A 14806-nucleotide genomic window follows, 5' to 3' on the forward strand; every position below is an offset into this window, starting at 1 on the left:
CCTTTGACTGACGCAACCCCAAATTTTGAGGCGTCTCCTGGTGTCGCAAAATATTTGAAAAAATAAAAATAAAATTATGTTTTCTTATGAAATGACAGAGGATCTTTTCCCGATGGTAATGACACCAAAAGTACGAAATTTGATGGAACTCTTAGGGAATTAGGCTCTCGCGAAGCTAGCGACCTTGGCGATATTTACAAATCGGCAATTTCGCCCAGTTTGAGTCCTATATTCGGCTAAATTCATTGTTCAAGTTGACCAAACTCATGACTATTTCTTTAGAACTCCATTTGTTCTATTGATTGAGTACAAGAAACTGCCCATTTACTGATTTCAACTACCCAATAAAGTGGTCAGAAATTGGCCATTTGGCCATTTTCACGCAAATGAAAAAATACGCCAATTTCAAAATAGGGTCCAGAATGAACAATGCAGACATTCCTGGCTCTAAAATATCATGTTCTTTGTTCATCAGTCACATCTCCAGGTCCCTCTGATATTACTCTTGCTTTGAGTTTTGAATTTTTATTCAAACAAAAAATAGAAGACTTACTGTTATGCAGACTACTGCAATATTGTAATAATTGTATAAATAATGTCAACCCATTCATGACTGCATATTAGAATGGCTAGTTGGACATTTATTGGACAATGACATCATTTGTTTACTCTTGAACATCTGCAAAAATCAAACATTTCCCCTACTTTGAGCTCCATTTCAAGGTCCTTTTCATAGTAAAACCAATTAAAATCACCTCTGTTTCTGTATTGTGTTTTCCATTCTATCAATGGAACTATGAGAACGAGAATATAACCATAAAAACTATATGAAAGTACACCTCAAAGTCCGCGATTTAATCCAAAAACCCTGAGTTTTTATCTCATTATGCACTGTGTGCTGCAGGATTTTTTTATACAGTCCACACAGACCCATTCTCTCACATATGGGCCTACCAGCTTTCTTCTGCTTGATTTGAAGCCGCTAGAATTTTTGAGTACACCTACCATCCGACTTACGACCTGCTCGACATACGTCCACTTGACTTACAACCGTGCATCTGGCAGCTGGGCTGGGCTGGCTGATGCACACCACTGTACAATATTTGACAATACTCGCGGCGGCAATGCGTCATGCAGCAGCATCAGTTTGAGTAGCCCTGCCCTGTCAGCAGCATCATACCGTATTAACTGTACCAACTGGACAGCAAATTTCACCATGGCCCCTAAGATGAAGTCTGAATCTTGCACTGGAGATTGTGGCAAGAAAGGCTCTTACTCTCGAACTCTCTATTTGTTTTCACTGTTGCACATAAACCTGTCTGTATCTGTCTGCCTGTATATCTGTGTATCTGTGTGTGTCTGTTTATCTGTCTGTCTACTAGTGTGTCTTTGTCTACCTGTGTGTCTGTCTTTCTGTCTACCTGTGTGTCTTTGTCTACTTGTGTCTGTCTGTCTGTCTGTCTACCTGTGTGTGTCTGTCTACCTGTGTGTCTTTCTGTCTACCTGTGTCTTTCTGTCTACCTGTGCATCTGTCTACCTGTGTGTCTTTCTGTCTACCTGTGTCTGTCTTTATGCCTACCTGTGTCTGTGTCTACCTGTGTGTCTGTCTTTCTGTCTACCTGTGTGTCTGTCTTTGCTTGTCTGTCTCAGAGCCACTCATTAAGAGTGTACTTGGTCTTGAAGATGCCATATTAATAATGATAATCAGAGGCACATTAAATGTGTATAAAACGTTAATATAGACATTTTGCTTAATCCATCTATGATTTTTTTCAAAATTATATAATAAACATGCTACATAACATATAAATTAACAAATAATAATATGTCCTCTCGCATATTATCTCATTACTTTTTAACAAGTCACTAGAAACTAGCACCTTCCCGAAATTACTCAAGAATGCAAGGGTTACACCAATACATAAAGGTGGTGACCCTACAGATTTAAACAACTATAGGCCAATATCAAACTTACCATTGCTATCCAAAATCTTTGAGAAACTCGTGCACAGGAGACTGTATTCATTTATAACGTCACAAAACATACTCAACCCCTGCCAGTTTGGATTCAGGAAAAATAAAAGCACTAACGATGCAATCATAAAAATGCTAGATCTGCTTTACACAGCATTGGAAAATAAGGAATATCCACTAGGAATTTTTATTGACCTAAGAAAAGCTTTTGACACAGAAGACCACGGCATCCTACTCCACAAACTTGACCATTATGGTATAAGAGGCCATGCGCTTGCATATTTCAAATCTTACCTTACTAATAGGTATCAGTATGTCACCATTAAAGACAGCATCAACAACACAACCACTTGATACTGGAGTTCCGCAGGGAAGTATCGTTGGTCCCCTGCTCTTCCTCATATACATACATCAATGATCTTCCAAACGTATCTCGACACCTGAACCCCATTCTCTTTGCTGACTACACGACTTATGTCATCTCTCACCCTAATCTTGCCACCCTCAACACCATTGTTAATGAGGAGCTGATCAAAATATCGACTTGGATGACAGCCAATAAACTTACGCTTAACGTTGACAAAACCTACTACATTATGTTTGGTAGCAGAGCAGGAGATGCGCAAATTAACATTAAGATCGACAACACTCTAATTGCCAGGCATAATGAGGGCAAATTCCTAGGCCTATACCTCGACAACAACCTGAACTTCAGCACCCATATCCAACACTTAACCAAAAAAGTATCCAAAACGGTTGGGATCCTCTCCAAGATACGATACTACGTGCCGCAAACTGCCCTTCTCACACTATACCATTCACTTATATATCCATACCTCACCAATGCTATCTGCGCTTGGGGTTCAACTGCAGCAACACACCTAAAGCCAATAATAACCCAACAAAAAGCCGCAGTAAGAATAATCACTAAATCCCATCCCTGGCAACACACCCCCCCACTCTTCATAGATCTAAACTTACTCCCTGTTCAGCACATCCACACTTACTACTGTGCAATCTACATCTACAGGACCTTAAATTCCAATATTAACCTTGACCTAAAACGCTTTCTTGATAGTTGTGACAGAACCCACAGGCACAACACCAGACACAAACATCTCTATGACATTCCCCGTGTCCGACTAAACCTTTACAAAAATTCAATGTATGTCAAAGGCCCTAAAATCTGGAACACCCTACCTGAAAATTCCAAAACTGCAGACACATTCATCACCTTCAAAACTACCATCAGAAAACATCTTATCTCCCTGATACACCCTGTCAACTAATAATACGAATACCACCTGGTGGTTCACACTTACACTCACTCACCCATTTGACCATAAACAGAAATATCAATCTCAATCTCAAAATAATGAATCTTAACTAGTCATAAGTTGGCCTGTGATACTCCAATACTGAAACTATGTATAGTGCCAAAACAAAAACATTCACATTGCTAAACTCACAACTAGTATTTAGTCACTTAGCCATAATACCAACTTACCTCATAATTTTGTAATATTTTAAACTTAAGATTTAATATAAGTCTGCCCGAAATGCCTAGCCATGCTAGGTGTTCTAGTGGTACACTCTGTAATTATTATTTTACTACATGTAAACCACACAATAACCAAATTCTGTAAACTCAGCATTGTAATCCTTATAGAGAATAAACTTTGAATATGAGATTTTTTCTGGTCGGCTTGACAGTGAACAGGAACCATTCGTGTCGGAGCTGGTAACAGCAACAACAACGTTTGTTTACATAACTCGTGAACAATCTACATTCTCATTCTCTCTCTCATTTATTCATTTAATCTTGTTTACTCACCTCTCACTGTACATTAAAGGTACAGATATTTTAAGGTAAGTAATGAGTGGACACGATTATTATATTATAGCTTAATAATAATAATATTAATATTAGTACATATGTATTATTGTAATAATAATGATTAATATTATTATTAATTTAGGGCACTGGAGCACAGATCCACTGTATAGCACTTTGTCTGGATTTTTTGGGTTATCCTAGGTAATTTATAATATGTATGATAACTCGGCTTACCTGTACCAGTGAGAGAGAGAGAGAGAGAGATACGTAGAGACAGCCACATTCGGTCAGCCAGTCAGCCAAATACCCTGCCACCCACCCACCCATCCAGCCAGCCAGCCACCCACCCAGCCACCCACCCATCCAGCCACCCACCCATCCAGGAAGCCAGCCAGCCAGCCACCCACCCACCCACCCACCCACCCGGCCAACCACAGACCCGGCCCACCCAGCCTGATACGTATTACACACGTTCCAGAGTTGTTTCTCTTTACTTAGGGTATAGGTTATACTACATTCTGGCAGGATGACACTACCAATGGTATTCTCCCATTCCACTGTGTCGACAATACATAAAGATAATAGTAACATATGATACTGTATGCGATGTAAAATTTACAATACATATCACTACCATGTATACATTATATACAGTACATAAATAATTAAAATACAACAATAGAAGTAAATTATGGTAAAAAGAATGAAATAATGATTGTACATTACATTACAGTATTATGTAGGTAGTTTATATAGGAAAGTTTTGACATTATGCCCTACCCAATATGTCGGCAATTTTCAAAGGTTCGACTTTAGTCCATTTTGACTTATGACCGGTTGGTCGGAACCAAGCTTGGTCGTAAGTCGGATGGTAGGTGTATATATACGTCAAATACATTGGCTCGTAAGACGTATATATACGACCGAAACGGCCAAAGGGTTAACTCACTCTCAGGTTTGAAAAATTTTCAAAAAAAAAAAAAAAAAAATATGAAATGATAGAGAATCTTTTCCCATGGGTAATGACATCAAAAGTACAAAATTTGGTGGAACTTGTGCTCTCGCAAAGTTAGCAATATTTACATATTGGTGATTTTGCCCTCTTTGACCCTTATTTTTGGCCAGTTCCATTGTTCCAGTCAACTGAAATCATAGCTATTTCGCAAGAACTCCATTTGTTCTATCGATTGAATACAAGAAACCGCCCATTTACCAATTTCAGCTGCCCAATAAAGTGGTCAGAAATTGGCAATTTGGCCAATTTCACTCATTTCAAAAGATGCCAATTTCAAAATAGGGTACAGAATAAACAAGACAGACATTCCTAGCACTAAAATAACATTTTCTCTGTTCTTAGTCAAGGCCCCTCTTGTATTACTCTTGCTTTCCATTTTGAATTATATTTCTCACAAAAAATAAAAGATTTACTGTTATGCAGAATACTACATTATTGTAAAAATGGTATAAAAATATCAACACACTTGTGGAAGAATATTAGACTGGCCAGTTGATGTGTATTGGACACGTGGCGTGATTTATTTACTCTTGAACATCGGCAAGAATCAAACTTTTCCACTAATTCAAGCTCAGTTTCAAGGTACTTTTCATCGTGAAACCAATCAAAATTGTCTCTATTTCTGTAATATATCTTCATTCTATCAAGTGAGACCAAGAAAACGAGAGTACAACTGTAAATACCATACAGAAATGCACCACAAAGTCGTTTTCAACCAAAAACACAGTTGGAGTTTCTTTTCTCGTGCACTGCATGCTGCAGGATTTTTTTATGCTATGCACACTGACCATGCAGAGCCATTCTTTCATATGTAGGCCTACCAGCTTTCCTCTACCAGATTTGAAGGTGCTAGAATTTTGGCGTACAAATATGAGACCAACACTGGCTCTCAAGCCATACATATACGGGACCGACCCTGAAAGGGTTAATATATGTTAGTGTAAACTTTTTAGCTGGCCTTTATATGCATTTATAAGTGGAGAAAAAGAGCTTTCTACTTTACGATGATTTCCGCTATACGGTGGTAGCCTGGAATCTAAACTGCCATGTAAGTGGAGCCCTACTGTACTGGGTAAAATATATGGTAAAAAATTTTATTGGAGAAGTTAGGGCTAAAAGAAAAAGTAGGATTGGAGAGGAACAAGGAGGATATAGGAGAGATTGGGATGTGTGGGAATGGGTGCCAGATGTATAGGGGCAAGCAGGAGCTAGACAGCCATTCTCTCATTCTCACTCCTATTCATTCCTACCTCTTACATTGCACTTAACTCAAATCATTACATGTGCACATTACACCCTCAAGAGTTATGGTGAGGGTATAAGGTACCTGGGTAATGCAGTATTGGGTGGTAGTGATGAGGATTATTGTGAGAGGGAGGGTGAAGTGTGAGCTCCCGTTGTCTTTCCCTTCACTCACTCGACATGTCCAGTGTTTGAACAGTACCTTGTGGCAGCTACCACAGCTCAATACCAATGTAATTATTTAATTTACAGCATGTGAACTCTTCACGTGTATAAATTGAATGCATTTAGTAAAAACAGAAAATAATTGATTTAAGTTCTTTTGGTTGAATGCAGTACAGTGGACCCCCGCATAACGATCACCTCCGAATGCGACCAATTATGTAAGCGTATTTATGTAAGTGCATTTGTACGTGTATGTTTGGGGGTCTGAAATGGACTAATCTACTTCACAATATTCCTTATGGGAACAAATTCGGTCAGTACTGGCACCTGAACATACTTCTGGAGTGAAAAAATATCGTTAACCGGGGGTCCACTGTATTTGCATTGATCTACAGTAACTGAAGTTCAGCATTCATAAAGAATGAATTAGTTTTAGAGTACCAGTATCACATGTGCAGAGCATCCCAAGTCTGAACATTGTAAATTGGGGACCTATTGTACATATTGCAAAATATCAAGTCTCTGAAAATTTACCCTTAATGTGAGTTTTTCTTCTGATTACTTTTAGCCTCTTCTTGCATATCAAAAAAATTAAATGTAACATTTACAAAAATATTTTTTTCCCCTTTTGTTTTAATAAAGATTTTATAGAAAACAGTTCCAGATGTAAAAACTTAGTCTCTTCCTCAAAGGAGTACTTTAACTTGTATATATGGAAAAAATGACACCAGTCAGGAGCCAACCAGTGAGGCATGATTTGGTGAAAGGGTTAAAGAAAATCAATGTTTTAATATTTTATTCTGATTGTAGTTAACTTCTGTATTTTTACTGTAATCTTGAGAATTTTTTGTAAGTATACATAAATACTCTGAAGGAAAAATTTGATAAGGCTTAGATTTTATAAAGATACTCTGTTATGAGGAGGAATCTTTGTCCAACAGTATACCTTTCCTTGCTTGTATCATATATACTGAACTTTGTACAATCATAGAACATTTTTCAGCGCAAATTACCTATTTTATGCATTGATTATCAAATATTTTGTTCCTCAAATAGTTAGCATTTTCTGTACAGATTCATCACTCATTATGCAGGTGTAAAGAATTCTTTTCCAAAGATGCTATCTTGTGAGTAATTGCATCTATAACATTGGTTTTTGACTAAGAAAATGCCCATATTTAAAGTTATTAATGTATATTCAGAGGTATCTCATTGGTGTAGCCTTTGGCAATTGGGAAGTTTTTTCTGCTCTCCTGATATAGTTATTATAAGAGCCAGTGAAAGAAAACATTCAATATCACTCATACCCTAATAATTCTAGAAAAAAAAAAATACAGCACAACTCAAATGATCCACTGAAATGCGTCACCATCACCAAATCAGTTTTAAAGAAAATAACTTGTAAATATAGAACTGAAATTGTGAATCCTTATTTTACAAGTAGTTCAAAAGGTGAATTAGTACTTTGTAATATATATATCTGCTTGGGAAGAAGGAATCATATGAGATTATGAATAAAGCAATTTAAAACTTAGCATTGCAAAAGTTGAATGACCTGTAGCAGTTAGGGATAGACATTTGTTCTCATTCAGCTGAATGGCTCTAATGTGCATCTACCGGTATTAAGTGACCAGCAACTTTTTACTCGTAAGTTTCCTATTCTTCTCGCCATAGAATGGAGATGTGAAAGTTGCTTTTTTTGATTTTTCTTTACCAAAATCAGTGTTTTAGGGGTTGAAATAATGAAAATCTAAAAGCATTGTATTGTTACTTAGATTTGGATCGCACAAAAAAAGGCTATGTACACTATAGTCTTCCTGACAGTAAGTAAATTTTTAGGATTGGTCATAGTGGGCCACCCTCTCCTGGAGGAAATATGAGACGAGCACCTCCTCCTGCTGTTTCTAGAGCACCGCCTCCAGTGCCAATTGGTGGACGTCCAGCTCCAGCCATTCCTTCTCGGCCGACCCCGGCTCCACCAGGTCGACAGGGTAATTCAGGGATTCTTCCACCACCCCTCATTCCATCGTAAGTATTGCATGCTTGTTGCTCTTGCTTAAGTCTTTTTTCTTGGTGCTTGTGCACAGATTGAATAGCAATTGTTATTACTTTCAAATTATCTTTTTATTTGTGTGTGATTGTATTACCATATACTGTGTAAACTTTTTTTAATAATGGATGGTTATTGCAATCTTTTTTTCAAAGCTTGCAGGACAAATTTTTGAATTTAATTCCTTGCCTACAAAATTTAAACTTACTACTTATTGCTTTTTAATTTGAGAATTTTTGGTCTGCTCCACTTGTTTAACAGTTAAAATTCAGTAAAACTGCTCAGGTATTAATTTTCCTACACAGGTTATAATACTTATGAGAGCTAGCATGGCATTTTGATCTGGTAGAATACCATAACTATCTGGCTTAGTTATAATCGCTTGCAGCAAATTAGTCAATGGGCGCAATATTTGTCCTGTCTTTATGTCAGTAATTAGTTTGATTAACCTACTTTAATGTTTGCTCATAATGTTTTAAATAGCTGCATACAAATCCAGTAAGCCTTCTATTTGTGTGGGGGATACATTCCTGAGAACTGTGAAGTAAATGAGTGCAAGTAAAGTAGTTTTATGGGAAAAATAGGGTTTGCATTCCTGATATGTTCGTCTCAATTTTCACACTTATCTTGTAAACCATATACAGATAACACTCTCCAGCTACACTTAAAGAAAAGATGTAATGTTCAATATTTATCAGTATTTTAGAAATAATTTTATGGCAGTGAAATGGTGCTGGGAATAGGAGTACAGTATTTTCCACTTAAAAGAATTTCTCGCTATGCCCTCCTTGCATTTAATGAACTCATCTGTGGCAGAGAGCTTTAATTTTGGCTGCATTCTTTTTAATTGTTAATATAAAGGTCTAAATGAATGATGAAAGTTGTTTCTCTTTTTGGGTCACCCTGTGTCAGTGGGAAACGGCTGATGTGTTAAAAAAAAAAAAAATAAAGGACTCGAGTTCTGGAGGTGGGAAGCACAATACCTGTGAAAGCATTTCTTTTTTGGGTCACCCTGCTTTGGTGGGAGACTGCCAGCATGTTAAAAAAAAAAAAAAAAAAAAAGGGTACCTTTAGGGGGTTAACAACTTTTTTCTTAGTCAAAGGTTTTACTTTATAAGTTAATTTCAAATCTTCCTTATGGTTTAAGACTACTGGTAGCAGTATTGGGTCTGAAAATAGACGTTGAGTTTAGTTATGATACCCACATTCTATAGTGCTTTGGAAGGGTGAGTATTCAGTTTTCTAAAATAAAATTAGCAAATTGGCTAATAACCTACAAAGCATGTTAGAAATTTTATATCTAAGGTACAGCAGTGTTGAAAGTTTGAAGCCAATAAGAGGAGCCATTCTTAAGTTATCACAATTTGTTTGATAAAATTGGCATTTGCATAGCCAGTAACAAGAGAGATCTTCCTTTATCCCTTAAACTGTCCAGACGTTGATCTACGTTTGTACTGCTAGCGCTCCAAATGTAGATCTACGTTTTATTTTTCCTGCCTCCAAATTTGGCATGATTGGCCTGAGATGCCTGGTCAATATAGAATGTGTCTTAACACTCGGTGTGCACTGTATTAAAAAAATCTGGGACCACTTAGTACCTTGTGGGAGCACCAATTCAATTGAGCACCAGCTAGAACAAATAGCGTGACACCAGGGAGTCACTGATGTCATGTTGTATTAACACTCCCCATTTAAGTGGAAAGTGATGAATGTGGCCACAAGTGGTCGAGGAAATATAAAAAACCTCGATAATAACCCATGTGTAACATTTCTGCAACATCCTTTCATTTTTGATACCACTGGTAGTGTCATCCTGCCTGAATGTCCTATAACCTATGCCTTAAGTAAAGAGAAAAGATTCTGGAACATGTGTAATATGTATTTGGCTGGCTAACTGACTTTGGTTGTTTCTGTATCTGTCTCTATCTCCATCTTTCTCTCTCCATCTATCTCTTTCTCTCCATCTCTCTCTCCATCTCTCTCTCTCTCTCCATCTCTCTCTCTCTCTCCATCTCTCTCTCTCTCTCCATCTCTCTCTCTCTCTCTCCATCTCTCTCTCTCTCTCTTTGTTTTTTTTTTTTTTTTTTTTTTTACACAGGGTTTGACAAGGTTAAGGATCCCTAGCTTTATTGACAGCTATATATTACAGGTTAAGGATTCCTAACTTTATTGGCAAGCTAAGAGCTGTTACCTACATCAGCTCATTTGAAAGCATTTTTATTGTTATGAGACATACAAGTACGGAACAGGGTGAAGTTGGAGCCATCTGTGGGCCAGCATTTTCATTTGATCAACTGACTTTATCTCGTTGACATCATTATGCTGTACGAATGTGTTCCATACTCGAGTCATCCTGGGTATGTATGATCTCAGATGGAGTGATGTTCTGGAGAAGGGTACAGCCAGAGTGAAGTTGCTGCTTTCTGCCCGTCCTGTGGCATAAAAGCTTGTTTCACGCTGTCCTCGAAGTGGATCCAAGTGTGGTATTTTGACAATATTGGCCTTGTACATAACAGTAAGGCCACCCACATCCCTCCTATGTTGAAGGCTCTGCTGAAATGACAGATCTATCCAAGATGGGTCCAGGCGAGAGATGAGACGTCTTGCTCTGTTCTCTACTCTGTCAAGCAGTCGCAGATGAGAGGGGGGGGGCAGGCAAACCAAGAAAGTGGAGCATACTCAAGGTGTGAGCGTACTTGTGCCTCGTACAGGATCTTGCAACCCCTACTGTCAAGCAGATGCGAGATACGGCGAAGTGCTGTAAGCTTCCTGGCTGCCTTGTTTGCAAGATTTACAACATGGTTCTTCATGGTTAGTTTGGAGTCAAATTTCACCCCAAGGATATCAACTTCTTCTCCAGGTGCCAACATCCTCCCATTCATCCTTACTACTGCACCAGCATTACCATCATGGTGCCTAGAGACGATCATCATTTGCGTTTTCTCAGGTGCAAATGTTACTTGCCATCTATTTCCCCAAGCTGATATAGCTCTCAGCTGGTGATTGATGTAGCTTAGAGCAGCTGGCATTTCTTCTCTTGGATAAGTGAATGTCAGTGTACAGTCGTCTGCACATGCATGTGATTCTGGGATGAGATGAAGAAGGTCGTTGAAGTAGACATTCCATAACAGTGGACCCAGCACGCTTCCTTGTGGAACGCTTGCCCCAATAGGATGCCTTGCTGATTCCGTTCCATTGAGGACTACACTTAGAGATCTACCATGAAGGTAATCACTGAGGAGACATAGCGTAGAGCCTGCAATTCCCAGTGCTTGAAGTTTTGCTAAGAGGCCCTGGTGCCACACCCGGTCGAAAGCGCCAGCAATGTCCAGTGCTACTACACAGCTGACTTTGGATTCATCCAGTGACTGGTGCCACTTAGTGGAGAGGTTTAACAACAGATCAGCAGCAGAGTAACCTTTCCTGAAGCCATATTGACGATCACAAAGTAGTGAGTGGTAGTCAAAAAAATCTGTCATTTGTCTTGAGATTATTGTCTCAAGGATCTTACCAGTGATTGACAGGAGTGACACTGGTCTGTAGTTGCTGATTTCTGCTCTGCTCTTCTTTTTGTGAACAGGGACTACATTTGCCTCTTTCCATAGAGAGGGCCATTTACACTGTACTAGGCAGTGCTGAAAGATGCGAGTTAGAGGTGCTGCTAGCTGGTCTGCACATCTTCTCAACAATCTTGGGCTCAACTTGTCTGGGCCCACAGCCTTTCCTTGGTCAAGTGATTTAAGAAGGAAATGCACCTCCTCCTGCCTTATTGTCACCACTGACAGTTTTGACACAGTTCGTGCAGCTAGCCAAGGAGGGTCCCTTGCTGGATCAGGAACTTGCATTTTGGTAGCAAAGTGTTCAGCAAAGAGGTCCGCCTTCTCTTGACTACTAGTAGAGGTGGTCCCATCCTGTCGATTTAGAGGTGGAATAAGTTCATCAGGCAGATAACCTTGTCTGTCCTTGACCAGGGACCACCAGGTTTTGGAGCCTACCCTACCTGATGCTAACTTTCTTTTAGTGTCCACCTCCCATTTAGCAATGGCCCACTTTTGAACATCACCCATATGCCTACAGGCTTGCATGTGCAAGTTCCTGTTATAGGTGGTAGGATGTCTCTTATACCTTCGCCATGCTTTGTACTTAGCAGTAGCAGCCTCTCTACAACGAAAGCCAAACCAAGGCTGATCTGTAGGCTTTGTCACATATTGCCGGTGAGGAATGTGTTCTTGTTGCAGATTAAGGATGTGTCCAGTGAAGGCTTTCACTTGGTTGTCAACATCCCCCTGGAGAAGAGCATTCCAGTCGGTGGTGGCGAGCTCAGAGCAAAGGGCTGGCCAATTACCTCTTTCCCATAGCCAGGTTGTGCGTGTGGACTCCTCACCTCGTTCTGTTGGGATCTCTCTCTCTCTCTCTCGCTCTCTCTCTCTCTCTCTCTCTCTCTCTCTCTCTCTCTCTCTCTCTCTCTCTCTCTCTCTCTCTCTCTCTCTCTCTCTCTCTCTCTCTCTCTCTCTCTCCATCTCTCTCTCTCCATCTCTCTCTCTCTCTCTCCATCTCTCTCTCTCTCTCTCTCCATCTCTCTCTCTCTCTCTCCATCTCTCTCTCTCCATCTCTCTCTCTCCATCTCTCTCTCTCTCTCTCTCTCTCTCTCCATCTCTCTCTCTCTCTCTCCATCTCTCTCTCTCTCTCTCTCCATCTCTCTCTCTCTCTCTCCATCTCTCTCTCTCTCTCTCCATCTCTCTCCACCTATATATCTTTCACACACATATACATATAAGTATAGTTATTATACATAGTGTAAATTAACTAGGATAACCCAAAACTTCCAGGTGAAGTGCTATACAATGCTTGTAGATATAAGGCATAATAAGCATGACTGGTAAGTAATACACATTTTCACAAATCAGTCGTGACTACTGCATCGTGTGTAATACCTGTTGCTTTACGAGCCACTCCCTGAGACTGAGACACAAGCAGACAGACACACACACAGACACACACACAGACACACACACAGACACACACACAGACACACACACAGACACACACACAGACACACACACAGACACACACACAGACACACACACAGACACACACACAGACACACACACAGACACACACACAGACACACACACACACACACACACACACACACACACACACACACACACACACACACACACACACACACACACACACAGAGGCAGACAGACTGAGACACACAGGCAAGCCAGCCATCCAGCTGACCTGATGAATACATATTACACATGTTCCAGAATCGTTCCTCTTTAATTAGGGCATAGGCTATAGGACATTCTGGCAATGTGACACTACCAGTGGTATCAGAAATGAAAGGATGTTGCACATGGGTTATTATGGAGGTTTTTGAAGCGAATGCCATATTTGGAGCATTTACAGAAACACATACAAGGGATGTTTTGGATGGAGAGATAAAGATAGAAAACTACAACATGTATACATATGATAGAATCAAATCACAGGGAGGAGTAGGAATCTATGTAAAGGATACTTTCTGTTGCACAGAAGTGCTGAATTCTACGAATGATATAGTAGAAATTCTAGGCATTAAAGTTGAAAATAGGAATTTGGTAATTATCCTAGTATACAAACCACCATTGGCAACTGCTGAGGAATTTACAGATCAGTTAAGTAAGATAGATAGCTGTCTGGATAGGCTAGAAAATCCTACACCAATTATTTTACTCCTTGGAGATTTTAATCTCCCTCATGTAAAATGGAAGATGGCACAACGTAATGTTATACCAGAAATATCCCCAGGAAGCATCCTGGCTCAACAGGTACATACCAGGGAAATAATGAGGTTTTGTGAAAAGTACTCTTTAAACCAACAGGTAATTGATCCCACTAGAAATGAAAATACCCTGGATTTGATATTCACAAACAACGAGGAACTGATCAGAGACATAAGTTTCCAAAATTATTTACTCTGATCATAACATCATAGAGGTTCAAACTAGTATTAACTCAGGGGTAGGAAACTGCATCGCTAAAGTTAGAGACGGGATGTTCAGTAAGTTTAATTTTAACAACCATTGAATTAACTGGGAAAAAATAAACCAAGAGCTATCAGACATACCCTGGGAATCAGACATGAGTGCCCTAAATCCCCACCAGTGCCTAGAGAAGCTGAATACAGAAGCATACAAAGTATGTATGAAACGTTTACCATTGAGGAAACTCAGAAGATCAGATATAGAGAGAGAGCGTAGGAGATGGTACAGAAGAAGAAAACGGGTTACTGAACTGCTTAAAAACACAAATATGCTATAACAGAGGAAAGATAGACTTAGCAGAGAGATCACTGAATTAGAGCAAAAACTTAGGATGTCATACCTCACAGAAGAAGTACAAAGGGAACAAAAGGCCATACAGGATATTGCAAGAAACCCAAAATATTTCTATTCCTACGCAAAATCCAAGCTAAGAACTACCTGTAGAATTGGACCACTATTGAGAGGAGACTCGTATACTGACAATGAAC

At 39.4% G+C, this 14806-nt stretch overlaps 1 protein-coding gene across 13 annotated transcripts in view; it reads left to right on the forward strand.

Moving 5' to 3' along the window:
• shi (dynamin-1 shibire) overlaps positions 1-14806 on the forward strand; it is a 411365-nt gene that overhangs the window by 322431 nt on the left and 74128 nt on the right. For 9 of the 13 annotated variants that reach the window (XM_053784874.2, XM_053784869.2, XM_053784870.2 and 6 more), the window contains one exon: positions 8073-8261. The exons of 1 other annotated variant lie outside the window; for it this stretch is intronic. In XM_053784874.2, coding sequence (XP_053640849.1) covers positions 8073-8261 — 189 coding nt within the window. The remainder of the gene's footprint in view (positions 1-8072; positions 8262-14806) is intronic. 3 more of the 13 variants (XM_053784878.2, XM_053784879.2, XM_053784881.2) reach the window with 1 other exon arrangement.

Source organism: Cherax quadricarinatus, chromosome 51 (genome assembly GCF_038502225.1).
Source record: "Cherax quadricarinatus isolate ZL_2023a chromosome 51, ASM3850222v1, whole genome shotgun sequence".
Taxonomy (NCBI): domain Eukaryota; kingdom Metazoa; phylum Arthropoda; class Malacostraca; order Decapoda; family Parastacidae; genus Cherax; species Cherax quadricarinatus.